This window comes from Dromiciops gliroides, chromosome 3, assembly GCF_019393635.1.
Source record: "Dromiciops gliroides isolate mDroGli1 chromosome 3, mDroGli1.pri, whole genome shotgun sequence".
Taxonomy (NCBI): Eukaryota; Metazoa; Chordata; class Mammalia; order Microbiotheria; family Microbiotheriidae; genus Dromiciops; species Dromiciops gliroides.
The window spans coordinates 18059666-18075152 of record NC_057863.1 but is presented as its reverse complement, the minus strand read 5'-3'; the positions used below and the strand labels follow the sequence as shown (position 1 = coordinate 18075152).

The following is a 15487-nucleotide window of genomic DNA, read 5'->3' as shown; positions in this document are numbered from 1 at the left end:
TACCTAATCAGGAGGCAATAGTAGAGAGTAGAAAGAAACATTGACTCATTGTAGACCAAGGACTTCAGAAGCCAGGGCTCTCATCTTGGCTGTACTGCTTCCTAGCTGCTCCACCATGGGCCTGCCATCCATTTCATAGGATCATAGAGTTTGAGTTAGCAGGAACCTTAAAGACCATCAAGTCCAGGCTCTTCATTTTAAAGATGAGGAAACTGGATATAATTAAGATGAGTGACTTACCCACACAACTAATAAGGATCTGAGTCATGATTTGAACCCACTTCCTATCCATTACACCATGCTGCCTTCTAGCCTACAGTTTCCTCTTCTCTAAAAGAGGGAAATACAAACTGAAGTACAAAGCAAGGGCATTCCTATTATATTATTGATCAACTTGAAGAAAATGAACTTTCTATTGTCAATAGTATTTCTAGTTCATTTTTTTTTGGTGAGGCAATTGGGGTTAAGTGACTTGCCCAGGGTCACACAACTAGGAAGTGTGAAGTGTCTGAGGCTGGATTTGAACTCGGGTCCTCCTGAGTCCAGGGCTGATGCTCTATCCACTGCACCACCTAGCTGCCCCTCTAGTTCATTTTTGAGAGTGCTTTACAGTGGGCATACCACATTCATTTCTGGTCTTCACAAAACCCATGAGAAATTGGGAGGGCAGGAATGATTATACAGATGAGAAAGCTGATACTCACAGGTGTTAAATGACTTGCCCAAGACACATGGCTTAAATACATTGTAGACCAAGGACTCAAACCTAGATCTTTTGACCTGATGGCCAGTGCTCTTTTCATTAGCCAGGAACATACCATAAGATGGTTTTTTATTGTAATTTCCATTTTGTTTGTGTTAATCAATTCTCTTCTCCTTGCCCTTACCTCATATTTAACTGTCCCACCATATGTTTCTCTACACTCGCCTGATAAAATGTCAGCTCCCTGAGGGCAAAGACTATTTTGTTTTTGTCTTTGTATCATCATCGCCTAGCATGGTGCCTGACACATAGCAGTTGTAGAATAAATACTCTTTCCCTGATTGATTGCATTAGATTAATTGATATGTGCAACTGTGACAAAACTCATGTGTTTCCTTGGGATCTTTGCACTAATTTAAACAAGGAAGAGGGGCCCTCAAAGAGGTAGAAGCCCATGACAGAGGGAGGTTGGTATTTACATGAATCGAGCATGAAGAACAAGGTCTATAAAATGGCCAGGAAATGTGCAAGCAGTTTCCTCTTTTGACAACCTTGGGTTAAGTGTGTTCACTTGACCTAAGCAGCTGGCTGACACTTCCACTATATGTTGCCAGGGACCTTTCTTGGCTTCCTACTAGGACATGTAATCACTGTCCAACTCCAAGAGGGAATATTTATAGTCTTATTCATTCAAATATTCCATTTACCAAACCCAACTTTGCAAGGATCTTCTAGCAATCATGCATACTCATATGTGGGGACACATTGCAAAGGCTGTTGATATGATGGCTTCAGCTGTTACAAACCTTCCTGTACCTAAGCTTGTCTGTGGTTATATAATTAGTCAGCCACTGTAAAGGGTAAATAGTAAAACACTATGTAATGAAATCATTTGCATTGCCCTTGCTATTTGCCTTCACTTAGGATGCACTAATATAAGCCCTGAAATATAGTGAGAAACAATGTGGTATAGTAGCTAGAGAGCCAGACTTGGAATGAATGAGCCCTAGTTTGAAGACTTGGTTTGACTGATGTGTGACTTGGAGCAAATCAATCAACTGCTAAGATCCCTGGCAAAAGCTACTCTGTCATATTGAGAAATTGTTCATCTACATTGGGAGAAAGGACTTTCTGCACTAGGAACTTCCTATACTGATGAAATGATAGCAGAGGTTCAGACAGCCCCAAAATATCCTAAATTCAGAGTCGAAAAGGGTTTTATTTGGACCTATGTAAACAGCCTCAGGTCACAAAGCATTTTAGTGAATAGAGCCCTAGAAAGCAGGAGACTTTGCTTCTAATCCCAGCTGCTAACTCCTGTAAACCTGAATATTTCAAACTTCTGGGCCTCATTTTCTTCTCTTTAAATTTGGGTGGGGAAAACAAAGCAAAACAATAAAACAAAACACAAAGAAAGGGAGAAACTAGGTGGTGCAGTGGATAAAGCACCAGCCCTGGATTCAGGAGGACCAGAGTTCAAATCCGGCCTCAGACTCTTGACACTAACTAGCTGTGTCACCCTGGACAAGTCACTTAACCCCCATTGCCCCACCAAAAAAAAACCCCAAAACAAAACAAAACAAAACACATAGAGTGTGTGTGGGAAGATGTTGGACCAGATGCCCTCTAATATCCCTTGCGACTCTATTAAGAGAAGTCTTTCTGGAGAGTAAAGTCAGGAATCTAGAATGAGAGCTGAATATCATCTGGCCCAACCTCATCATTTTATAGATGAAGGAAGTTACCCCCCAAAATGAAGTGACTTGCTAAGGGTCATATTGGTAGTAAGTATGTAGGAGTAAGGTTATGTTTATATAGCAATACAACATATAGATGGACAGGTAGATTGTGCAGTGCATAAAGTACTGGGCCTAGAGGAAGACATCTCCCTGTGTTCAAATCCAGCCTCAGACACTTACTAACTATGTGACCCTGAGCCAGTCACTTAACTTGTTGGCCTCAGTTTCCTCATCTGTAAAATGAGATGGAGAAGGAAATGGCAGGGGGCAGCTAGGTGGCACAGTGGATAGAGCACGGGCCCTGGATTCAGGAGGACCTGAGCTCAAATTCGGCTTCAGACACTTAACATTTACTAGCTGTGTGACCCTGGGCAAGTCACTTAACCCCAATTGCCTCACCAAAAAAAAAAAAAAAAAAAGAAGGAAATGGCAAATGGACATAACTGAAAAGACTGAAGAAGAAGAACAACAACAATATATATGTGTGTGTGTGTGTATTTATGTGTGTGTGCGCACATGTGTATATATTATATATACATATACACATTACATATATAAACAAATTGCATACACATACACATTATATATATATATTGCATATGCAACATAATACACATTACAAATATACAACATACTTATGTATGTTGAAAAGACTGGATCCTACTCATAGAGAAAGAAGGAAGAATGCAGCCTACACCTACACTGTATCTATATCTACCAGAACTTTGGGGCTTTCAACACAGGTCTTCTAACTCCAACAGAGCAATATTACCATTATATTCTCCTGCATCCCTAGCTTGTCTCAAGAATGATGGATGATTTGTCCATCCATTGCTATGATCTGCATCAGGAGGTACCCCCACAAAGGGTTATGACTTTGGTAACTAAGTAGCTTGACAGAGACAAAATGAGTCAAATTTGGTTGAGTATTTTCTATCCTATGAATTGTATGATTTTCCTTAGTTTCTTCATCTGGAAAATGGTGGGCAGAGTTGGATTAGATTACTACTGAAGTCCTTTCTGCCCCCATATATCTGGTTTGAGTATCCTTATAAGTAACTATCAGAATATCTGGACAATTGGAAGGCTCTCTGGCCTTTTGAATGTCCATCATTTCCAAGTCACGTTTTCCCAATGTGAGGGCTTTGTTTAGAGTACTCAAGATTCCAGTACTTTTTAATATCTCATATTTTCCTTTCAATCTTAATACCCTCCCCATTATGGTTTAAAGGAATGACAATATTCCAGAGGAGCCTCTAACTCATCAGAATGTTATTTACAAAGGATTAGTGGTAGCAGAGGCTTTGGTAAACATTCTTCCTTCTTTCTCTATGAGTAGGATCCAGTCTTTTCAAAAGCAAGTAAATTGGAGCCACCAACAATTTTAATTTGATTTGAAATTCCAAACTTGTGAGGTTTGAATGGGTTCCAGACATGGCAAAGTGTATTTTCCTCATCCCTATCTACCAAGTGTACTTCTTAGCCCTTGTCATCAGCAGTAGGACTTGCAGGGAGATTAATTTTGTAAAAAAAAAAAATTAGATCAAGTTCAGAAAAATAAAAAAAATAACTTGCCTCCAGGAGGGTTGGCTTCAGAAGAGAGCCTTAGTATGGGCCCACTTATTACATGATTTATTTCTCCAGTTGTATTGTATCAAAACATTGGCAGATGTGGAGTCAGGTTTGAATACTGGGCCCTGAATCCTGGCTCTAACTCACTGAGGGACCTTGGACAAGCCTTTGATTCTCCCTCTATAAACTGGGAGACAATAATGCTTGTCCTGCCTAAGTTGTCATGAGGAAAGTTATTTGAAAACATCTAAGAGTCATATAAATCTAAGTCATTCCAATGGTTCCTTTTCCTCTCCCACTTAATTTCTAGGTGCTTCAGGAATGTATCCCTCTCTTGATTGGACAATTAAAGAATCCTACTCACAGTGACATTATCCTAAATATACTCATAGAAATATCCAGTTATGAACCAGCAGCCTTGAGCCATTTTCTTCCGACACTGAAGGAGATTGGCACGAGCTTTCCCAGCCTGATTGGAAAAATGGCAAGAATCTATGGAGCTGTTGGGCATGTGAATGAAGTAAGTACTTGCGTATTTAACCCATACATTCTACTAATGATTAAACCATTTTTAAACCACTCTGGTCTAAAAAAAATAGGTCTTTGAAGAGTTATGGCTGATGTTGGGTTTCATTCTAGGCAAGGTTCTCTGAGAAGATAGAAAAGAGAAGTAATGGGTATAGTTTAACTAGTTTAAATGGTAGCTGAGCTGGGTAAGAGAACTTTATGAATATAATTACCCTAATCAGAATGGAGGGAAAATTGATCTGTAGAGAAGGAAGGTAACTCTCCCAATAACCCTGATGTGAGAATCTCTCTCCCTCTCTCTTTTCTTCTCCTCTCCTCTTCTCTCCTCCTCTCTTCTCTTCTCTTCTCTTCTCTTCTCTTCTCTTCTCTTCTCTTCTCTTCTCTTCTCTTCTCTTCTCTTCTCTTCTCTTCTCTTCTCTTCTCTTCTCTTCTCTCTCTTTCTCTCCTTCCTCTCTCCCCTCCCTGTCCCTTTTCTTTTCCTTCTCCCCTTGCCAGCATGCTTGTTACCAGCATATAAAACCAGAGCTGTCTCATGATGACTTGTAGGAAAATAGTCAATCAATCAAAAAATGTTCACTCAGTACTTCCTCTCTTCTAGACACTGTTCCTGGTGGATTGTACTATCCAGTACAATCTTTGTACTTTGTGCCTGGCACAGAGTCGATGCTTGTTCATTAATTGGTTGAGGGGAGTGAAGTATAAGACTGGAAAGGTGCTAGGTTGTAAAGAGCTTTAAAATGCCAAATAATTTTATATTCGATTGTAAAGGAAACAGAGAGCCACTAAAGTTTATTGAGTAGGAGAGTAACCCAGTCAGACCTGCACTTAGGAAAATCACTTTGGCAGCTCTGTGGGGGATGGATTGGAATGAGGAGAGATGTGTCAAAGATATTAACCAGAAGGGCTATTTCAATCATGCAGGTAAAAAGGAAAAGGTGAGAACCTTTCTGTGGTGTAGCAAGGAAAGTAGATCTGAATACATTCTCTTATTTTTGTGTGTGATCTTTAGGAGAATCCTTTGGGCTGCTCTGTTTGCTGTTGTAGGTCAGAAAGAGCAACAGGAAACCAAGGGTTCAGACATCCCTGACACTGTGTCCCTGAACCAGCAACAATGGCATCCTTGAGAACACATTCTGAACCCAACCTTATTCTCTCAGATGTGACTGCGCCACATGCTGAGGCACCTGTCCCAAGTTCAAGAAAACTCAGACATACGTGTGACAGAAAATATTTTCTCTCACTTTTCACCTCAGTTCTGGATAAACCAGAGGGGGCTTCAGTTAGTGGAGACCCAGATCTAATAGACTACCCATTAACATGAGTCAGACTACAGCATATATTTTCATCTAAAAAGACGACAAATCTAAGTATTTTCTTTGTATGTTGCGAAAATTGTGTCCTTCCAGAGGATGTTACCTTTCACAATGAAATAAACAGTCACTAGTGTTTAAAGATACTAAACTAAATATTTGTCCTGTCTAACATAATGGAACCTTTCAACAGGGACAACCAAATCCCACAAGAGTCCATGGCATACTATAACAGCTGAGCTGTGGAAACACATTATGAAAAGTAATGTCTCACTTCCTCATTTTTAGATGAGGCATCTCTGCCAGAAAGGGATTTAGTCATTTGGCAAAGGTGCCCAGCTAGCTAAGCACCCAGGTATCAATGAAGGATTGAGGACCCAGGTGCCCTCAGCTTTTACTTGAAGTCTGAATTATATTGTGACAACTTGGAACTTGTTTCCTACTTCATGGCAGGTGGGGAGAAGACAGAGAATGATAAGAAGCTACTTCTTTCTGTAACTTTCTAGAAACTTCGATTTCTAAGTATGGCCTTAGTTAGAAAGGCAAAGCCTAAAGTAGTATTAGGTCCTTCTTTTGTCCCAATAGAAGGCACAGGGCTTAATTCCAGTCCTATCTGCTCAGACTTAACAAAGGGACTAGGGGGCAAGGATAAGGGGTGGACATATGTGGAGGTGGGTGAAATCACATTGCCATTCTCTCTGGACTTCAAAAATCAAGTAATTAACTTGTGAAGCTTTACCAAGTTGCTAATAAGTTCTAAGAAACAAGCCTTTCCACTATTTACAATAAAGATGGAGTCCTTCCTTCCATCCTTCCTTTGAGTTTATTGGATAACTAACTGTTTAGATCTTAACTCAAGCAAATTTATGAAATTCATTCTTTGACATTGCTATCTTGGGCTCTTGGTTACCAGGGTGCCATCAGTGTTAGCATCAATGTCTTGCCTCCTTCTTCTACTACTCAGCAGTCTCTGTGGAGGGCAGTGCTGTTTATAGACTCTTGTATGGTTTCAAAGACCAATGATCTCATCAATTAGGGCATAGTTCCCAACCTTTTTTGTTCCTACTACACCTTTCCACAATAATAAATACAATGTGTTATAAACCCCAAGAGTAATATAATATGCCACTCTTAAAGTTCCATTCATTAAGTGATTACAAAAACTAAAATGATAAATTTTGCTCCCCAAAGCTCCGAATCAAAATGTATATCGTATAAGTATAATTTTAAAATATAAAATATTATTCTACCTATAAGTATGAAAATTCAAATTATATAATAATTACAGATATTTTGTGGGACATTCTATAAGAAATAAAAGCAAGTCATCATATGCTTACTATTATCTGCAATATTTCATATGAAATTTCTTTATTTTACAAATATTTTAGTGAAATAAGTTACAACTTGGAAGACGTTTAACATACTTAAATAAAGATGTTAAAATGTTTTTATTTGAACAAAAGTTTGCCATATTTGACTTAAAACTAGAAAAACATAGTCATAAATCTGGTTCTGAATTGAGTAGCTGTATTTCATTTTAAAAGAACGATATGGTGAAAATACTTGCTTATAAAAACATGGTAGAAAATGGTGGGAGAATTTTACCAGCTCTTCCGCTGCAATAGAGAATCATTTTATTTTAGGGACCCAGCCAATCAATTAAAGTGAATAGCTAATTATAATGTAAAATATTAACTTCTCTACTGACTGATAAGTGCTTCATTTAATGACAAATGCACTTAAAGTGCTTCATATTTAAAAAATATTTATATGTACTATATTCCGAAAGTCTTAGCATAGTTTTTAGTATATTAAAGCTCAAAACTACAGTAAGACTTTTGGAGTACCCCTTTGGTTTTATAGTTCTCATGTTTTATGCTTCTGTTGGGAGAGTCTTTTGGGCTGGTCTATCTGCTGTTAGAGTTCAGAAAGTGCAACGGGAAGTCAAGGATTCAGATATCAGTGGCATAAATTAACCTTTGTAAGGAAAGAATCTCTCACAGATGTGACTTTCTTCTCTTCTCTCACTGGTGCATTGGCTCCACTTTCAGAAAATTGACTGAATTTACCATTGTTGCTTACAAATTCATTTGGAAATCTGCCAGACTGAAGAATAGTAACCTAAGCAAATGATAAGCTTTAATTGGGAAACAGTCTTAATAGTTTAATGAGAGGCAATTTAAAGTTTGTTTCTGCAGAGCAATCGTGACTGTCTATGATGATTTCAGGATCACTTGTAATCTTGTGTTTGCCAATCATGGTTTTCAAAGAGTTTGACATTTGCACTGCAAGAATCCAAATGCTTGTAACATTTTGATCACATGATTATATAATCAATAAGTTATGATTATAGGATAATGAAGGAATAAGAAAGCTACTCTATTGCCGTGTACAAAAGACAAAAGTATACATATAGGTCTAACTATCATTTGGGAATTTGTGCTCCAATGTTAAACTTTGGGGGGGATAAGGAGGGGAGAGGTTTGTAAACAATTTGATGACTGGTTGAGAAACTGCAAGAATACATCATGCTTAGACAGAAGTGGTCAGAATTTGATGTAATCATTACACGAACAGCAAAATCATCGTGTGAATGATTTAGATGATTTTGAGTTGCTGGAGAAACAAACCTATAATTCTTCAAACATGTCCACTCCTAATGTCACAGTAGGAAAAGAGATTTGTAACATAATCTGAAAAATATAATTGTAACAATCATTGCTTAAGGTGACATTGAAGAATTGTTAGACCATTGTCATTCATTGACCACTAAATGGGAACCATTGAATTAGTGTTTTGCCTCTAAAGATGCAGATCACAGTGCTCCCTTGCCTGCCTATCCTTTGTGATTTCTGCCCATATTCCCCTTTACCAGTGGTTAAATTAATGGCAAGTCAAATCAAGAACCATTTATTAAGTATTTGCTATGTGCCAGGTAAAGTGCTAAGGATTCAAAAAAAAGGTGAAAGACAGTTCTTTATCTCAAGGAACTCACATTCAAATGAGGGAAACAACATGCAAGCAACTATATACAAACACTTTATACAATGTAAATGAAAGGTAATTTCAGAAGGAAAGCAGTAGTGAGGGAAGGTGAATATTAGTAAAAAAAAAAAATGGGATTTGACCTGAGTTTGGAAAGAATACAGGAGGCATAGGTAAGAAAGGACAGCATTCCAGGCATGAGGAATGGCCAGTAAAAAGGTGTGTGGTCAGGAGTGGGGGGTGGTTGTAGAGAGAAGAACAAAGAGGCTCATGTCCCTGTATCACAGAATATGTAGTGGGGGTGGGGAGAAGTAAAGCTTAAGAAAAGTAGAAATAAGCCAGGTTTTGGAAGACTTCAAAAGCCAAACATGATTTTCCATTTGATCCCAGAGGTAATAGGAAGCCACTGGACTTTAGTAGATAGGGGAGTGATACAGCCAGACCTATGTTTTAGGACCAACAGTTTGGCAGCTGAATGGAGGTTAGACTGAAGTAGGGAGATATTTAGGGCAGGAAAACCAACCAGAAGGCCTTTCAACAGTCCAGACATGAGGTGATGAGAGCCTGCTCTAAGGTTCTTATAATCCCTTGCCTTTTCTTCTAGGCACAGTGGTAGAGCATTAGATCTGGAGTCAGAAAGCCCTAGGTTCAAATCCAGTCTCAGACACTTCCTGTGTGTGACTCTGGACAAGTCACTTCACTTCCTATGGCTGGCTCCATTTCTTCAACAGTAAAATGGGGATAATGACAGCAGGGTTGTTGTGAGGATCAAATGAGATCATATTTGTTTCTTTCTTTCTTTTCTTTTGTCTTTTTGCAAGGCAATGAGGGTTAAGTGACTTGCCCAGGGTCACACAGCTAGTAAGTGTCAAGTGTCTGAGGCCAGATTTGAACTCAGGTCCTCCTGAATCCAGGGCTGGTGCTTTATCCACTGCGCCACCTAGCTGCCCCCCATGAGATCATATTTGAAAAGGCACAGTACAGTGTTTGTCACACACAGTAGGCACCATATAAATGCTTTTTCTCTTTTCTCCCTCTTTCACTCTTCTGCTACCATCACTACAGAACCAGGAAGGGTCCCCCACAAAGTTGAGGATCATTTTGTATTTTTATTTATTTTATGGGTTGCCATGAACAAAGAATTCCTCTCCATGTTGATCTAAGACAGTCCTTGGATATCCAACATCCCTTGTTGGGACCATCCTGGAAGCCATTCTAGTGTGATGGAACCTCCCAAGATTATGTTCCATTGGCTAAGCTTTTGAGAACCTAGGGTCAAATGCAGGTCAGATGAGATAGTGGAGCAGGGCTTTTGTGAAGGTGTTGTGTACTCAAGTATAAATAATCCATTTTAGGCTGATAACTGCTGCGAGCTATCTTGCTCTAGCACCAAGAAATACAAGCCCCAATGTGACAGAAACCAGAAACTAAGTGAGCAGAAACAATTTGGTACCCACTATATCCTTTAAGAACCTTGCTAAAATGAGCACATAAATGAATATATTCATTTGCATAGTGCTTGGTCTATAGTGTTTAAGAAATGCTTTTTCATTAATTCATCATTTGTAGTCATGAAGTTTTTATTGAAATATATGTTCTCCCACTTTGAAAAAAACTCATCTAAAAATACCTACAACATATAAATATTTTAGGATATATTTGTCAGAGGCAGAATCGGGCTGAGAAAAAAAAAGTCATACACTAAAATAAGTTTGTTTTATACTTTCTTCCCCCTCTCTTTAGGGTACTTTCTTTTTCTAAATCCAGTCCCCTGGGGCCTTTGATACCATGCTGAGCACACACACACACACACACACACACACACACACACACACACACACACACACACACACACACACACGGTTGTGTCACTGATACTGGTTTAGCCTGTATTTTGTCCTGGACAGTCTGGCAAGCAGCCAAACTAGGCAGCTGCCTGTGTGGTTCCTTCTTGGGGATTCCATAAAGGTCCCCCGCTTCAAGATAGCACCCCCTCTAACCTGTGGGCTGAAGCCTGAGTTTCTACTATTATACATTCTTTTGGATTAAGGAATGCCATAATTCTCAGGTTGAATGGCTATTAACATTTTAATGAATGTGTTACTCAAACCCATTTCAAGAACAATTCTGAAGAATAAAAGTGAGTAGTTCCAAGTTGGGGCTCCCTTAACAAAATCAGGACTGAGCAGGGAAGGGACCTGGGAGCAGACAGCATAAGGGCACCAGATAGCTATAGAAAGCATCTTTTTTTTCCTTCTTGAATTTCAATCTTGGCATCACTATTATCTCAGGACCTATGAGACATATGAGAAGCCAGTCTCACCTTAGTTCTGTTCAACCATTTATTAAACATCCTATGTGGAAGGTAAGAGGGAGTCAGATATAGTTGATAGAGAGCCAGCCTCAGAGTTGGAAAGACTTGGGTTCAAATCCTGCCCTTTATCCATACTAGCTGTGTGACCCTAGGCAAATCACTCAGCCTCTAAGTGCTCAAGGTGACTCTCTAAGAGTACAAATTGCCAAGTGGCTGCCAATTTGCTGGTGAAGAGATCAAACCAGTTCTTCTGGGCCTCAGAGGAGAGAACCAGGAGCAATGGGTAGAAGATACACAGGAGAAGCTTTGGGTCTGATGGGGTAGCTAGGTGTTGCAGTGGACAGAGGACTTGCCCTGGAGTCAGGGGGACCTGAGTTCAAATCCAGCCTTGAATATTTGATACTTACTTGCTGTGTGATCCTGGGCAAGTCACTTATGTATAAATTGCCATTGGACCCAGAAGACTCTGGAGGAGAGTGTGAAGTTGGTGGCCTTGCACATCTCTTCTTCACTTAAATCCAATTCAGTGCAAGTCGTGACATCACCTCCCAATGTCACGGTCCTCTTCTAGATTGAAGAACAAATAACAATAATAACTGGCTCTGGTGTTAAGAAAATCTTCCTCAATGTGAGCAGTATCAAAATGTGGAAGGGGCTTCCTCAGGAGGTGAGTTGCCTGTTGCTGACAGTATTCAAGAGAAGACTGCGTAGCCCCTTGTTGATGGGGGAGGAGATTCATGTTCAGATACAGCTTGAAATTGATACCTTGTAGGTTCCCTCCAACTTGATACCAATAAATACTCTCCTGGTTCTTCTCCTACACCTCTGACTGTTCCTTCTTGTTCTATTTTGATAAAGCCTCACCCACCTCCTGTGTCTCTTAAGTGGGTTTTTTTTTTCTTTTCTTTTGTCCCCCCCATATTCTTCCCCTTAGGAGTTCATCTGTTCCCAGGGTTCAGTTATCATCTTTCTCACATGACTCTAGCTTGACCCCATCAAACCTGGATATCCTACTGATCCTACAAACTCAACATGTCCAAGACTGGAATTGTCATCTTTCTCCCTAAAACCTGCCCTTTGTCCCAGCTTCCCTATTTCTGTTGAGGGCTCCACCATCTCCCAAGCTGCCCATGCTCTCAGTGTGGCCTTTTCACTATCACTTCCTCTTTCCCCCTTACATCCAATTAGTTCCCAACTGTCTTGTTCCTAGACTATTTCTTGAAGCTGTTTCCTTAGAAATTAGAATGCAAACTCCTGAAGGGGAGGACTTTTTAAAAATTTTGTCTCCCCAGTTTCCAGGGAAAACAATAAATATTTGCTGTTTGATGGACTAATAAATTGTGTTTTGATTTGATCAACTTCTACCACCTATTTCAGACTACTTGGACCTTATTGTAGCAGCTTCCCAATTATTCTTCCTGCCTCAAGATTTCCCCCTCTCCATTCTATCCTTTACACAACAGTTTGAATATCATTTCTAATGCACTATTCTGACAGCCATTCAAAAATGGTCAGTGGTACCTTACTGTCAAAACTCTTTATCCTGGCATTCAAGGCCTCTTATAATCAGGCACCAAACTACCTTTTTAGCATCATTTCACATGAGTCTCCCTCATGCTCTGTAAACTATATTAGGGACTGGGGACCTCATGACAGAAATCAAACCATCCCTGGCCTCGGGGAACTTACATTGCAATTATAGTGGGTAGTATATCTTTATATCCTAAGGGCTAAACATTGTTACTTTTTATTTTGTCCAGACCTATGATTTCATCCATGTGGGGAATTCCCATTATAGAAACCCCTCCACTGATGGAGACTAGCAACTCACCTGAAACTTACAGTCTAAAAATAAATAGCCTCAGAGAAGTTAAAGGGACATGTCTGTATTCACACAGCCAATAGATATTGCTGTCAGGATTTGAACCCAGGTTTCCTTGACTCCCAAGTCAGTCCTTTAAATCCCCCTATGTCTTAAGTGCTGAGTATAGAAGGTGCAGTATATATTTTTATTGCTCTGGTATTTGTTGACTAAGTTTAATTCAGGAAATCCCAGACAAGGACTAAGGGGTGGTCCAGAAAATATGTGAATGACCACTTTCATGAGTCTGCTGGAAGACAGAGTGTGTCAAGTAGAGAAATCGGGGAACAGGAGAACCAAAGTGAGGCTAGCTTGTCTTGACCCTGCACTGTCTCACTTGAGGGCTCAAGCATCTGAGAAAAGCAGAGCTGGCTGGATCCATGAAATAAGAATTATTAGTTTGTCTTGTTTTTCTGAGAGTGTGTGCAGATCTGTTTTGTCATCATACCATTTTTAGGATATCATTGGTGCTAAGACGCCAACCAAGCTGAACATCAGGTCTGTCTGGTGAAACGTCCTACGTTAAACAATGATGGTCTGCTTTTCTTTGGATATAGGAAATGGCTATAAAAGGAGACTAATAAAGAGTTCCCCAGCTCTAAAAACAGCTCAAATCACTCTGCCCTCTTTTTTTACACTTACTAACTGGATCTACAGCGGTTCAAATTAAACCCAGACAGGCTCAATCTCTGTTCTCCTCCCAGGACCACAATGAGATTTGGGAAGGTTTATTCTTCAGTGGGGGTTGTTTTTAGTCAAGAGAACCTTCCATTCCTGCCTGCAGCACTTGAGGTAATCTGGACCATCTTTACTGGGAGTGCTTGGACCACTGAAGATGTCTTCCTTGTATCAGTGCTTAACACTAGTTAGATAAGGAAGAGAGAGTTCCTCAGGAATTCTTTGGCCCTCCGCTGAGAAGCTAACTTGAATTGGTTTGTCCTTTCACCTCCATGCAAAAGGAAACCAAAGTCATTTCATTTTAACAGTCTAGTTCCCATCAGGATACAGTCTCATAAATCAGGGCAGCTCTGGAAGTGTGTTTTTTTCCATTTACTAGATGCCCTCAGCAGCCACTCTGGAGGGGTGAAAACAAGGGAGAAAATGCCCTGAAATGTCATTGTTCCCTATTACCATAGAGCATTTCCTCCAGATTGTCACTGCCACTAGAATCTATATAGCAGCCAACCAATGTCTCTATTGTATCTGTGGCGATTAGGGGGGCATTTCTTGTCACTCATCATCACACCTGAAGTTATTCTAGTGCTTTAAACTTCATAAAGTGTTTTGTCAACCTGCTCTCATTTGGTCCTTTGGCATCTGATCATCTGGCATTTCTTCCTAGTATCTCTGCTGTCGGGGGGAAATGGGAGTTAGATCCTGTGTGCTTGGTCTCGTTTTCCTAACTGGCCAGAATATGCCAGCTAAGCAGCTCGAGGATTTATGTTCTCATTGCTCTCAGGAGCATGGACACTTCTCATTCAGAGAAGTGGCCAAATTTGGCTAGGTCAGGTTTCAGGGATGTCAGGAAGACCTTTCACAAACTCAAGAGGAAGAGGAAAATCAGCACAAAAACAGCTGAGGACCAGACCTGTCATACTCAGCCAGCTGTTTAAACACTTCCTGAGAAATGGAGAACCAAAGCAGGGGGTGAGAGATAGGATGGTAGAGGAAACACGAGTTGGGTTGGGTTAGCTTGACTTGGCTTCTCCTTTAACTTATTAAACCATGACTAAGTAGATCATGGAATTTCCACAAGGGCTTTGACCTTGGACAAAATTTTAAGTGTGTGTGTGTGTGTGTGTGTGTGTGTGTGTGTGTGTGTGTGTGTGAGAGAGAGAGAGAGAGAGACTAACAGACAGACACAGACAAAGAGACAGAGAGACAGAGATACAATATACTCCTTTTTTTGTGGGGCAATGAGGGTTAAGTGACTTGCCCAGGGTCACACAGCTAGTAAGTATTAAGTGTCTGAGACTGGATTTGAACTCAGGTCCTCCTGAATCCAGGGCGGTGCTTTATCTACTGTACCACCTAGCTGCCCGATACAATATACTTCTATTTAGCTCTATTGAACATCAAATATATGACACCTTCCCTCCTTCCTACATACTTCCCTCATACTCTGGAGCTGGTGGAGCTACTTATTATATCCACTTCCTGTTATCTGCCCTTCTCCCATTCCACCAGCTGCCAATGCCTACTTGATGGTAGGACAGGATTTCCCTTTGAGGAAAACAAATGATTCATTCTCTTCTTTGAGTAATCTGCAGGAATGTTCCTCTCGATGGTACAGACACACAATTGTAGCACTTTGTTCTTGAGAATTCCCGGAAAGACTTAAAAAGTGCATATTTGAGAAAAATGAGCCTGTGATGAAAATTATTCACATAAATCAGCTCTTTACAGGGGTGTGCAAATCTATCACCAATCATTAAACATTCTGTGATTTCTTAACAAACATATTTTAAGTGA

The 15487-nt window shown here is 40.0% G+C and overlaps 1 protein-coding gene across 1 annotated transcript in view; it reads left to right on the top strand.

Moving 5' to 3' along the window:
- Positions 1-15487, top strand: part of VEPH1 (ventricular zone expressed PH domain containing 1) — a 219469-nt gene that overhangs the window by 79307 nt on the left and 124675 nt on the right. Inside the window, exon 6 of the mRNA XM_043996166.1 lies at positions 4325-4534. Coding sequence (XP_043852101.1) covers positions 4325-4534 — 210 coding nt within the window. The remainder of the gene's footprint in view (positions 1-4324; positions 4535-15487) is intronic.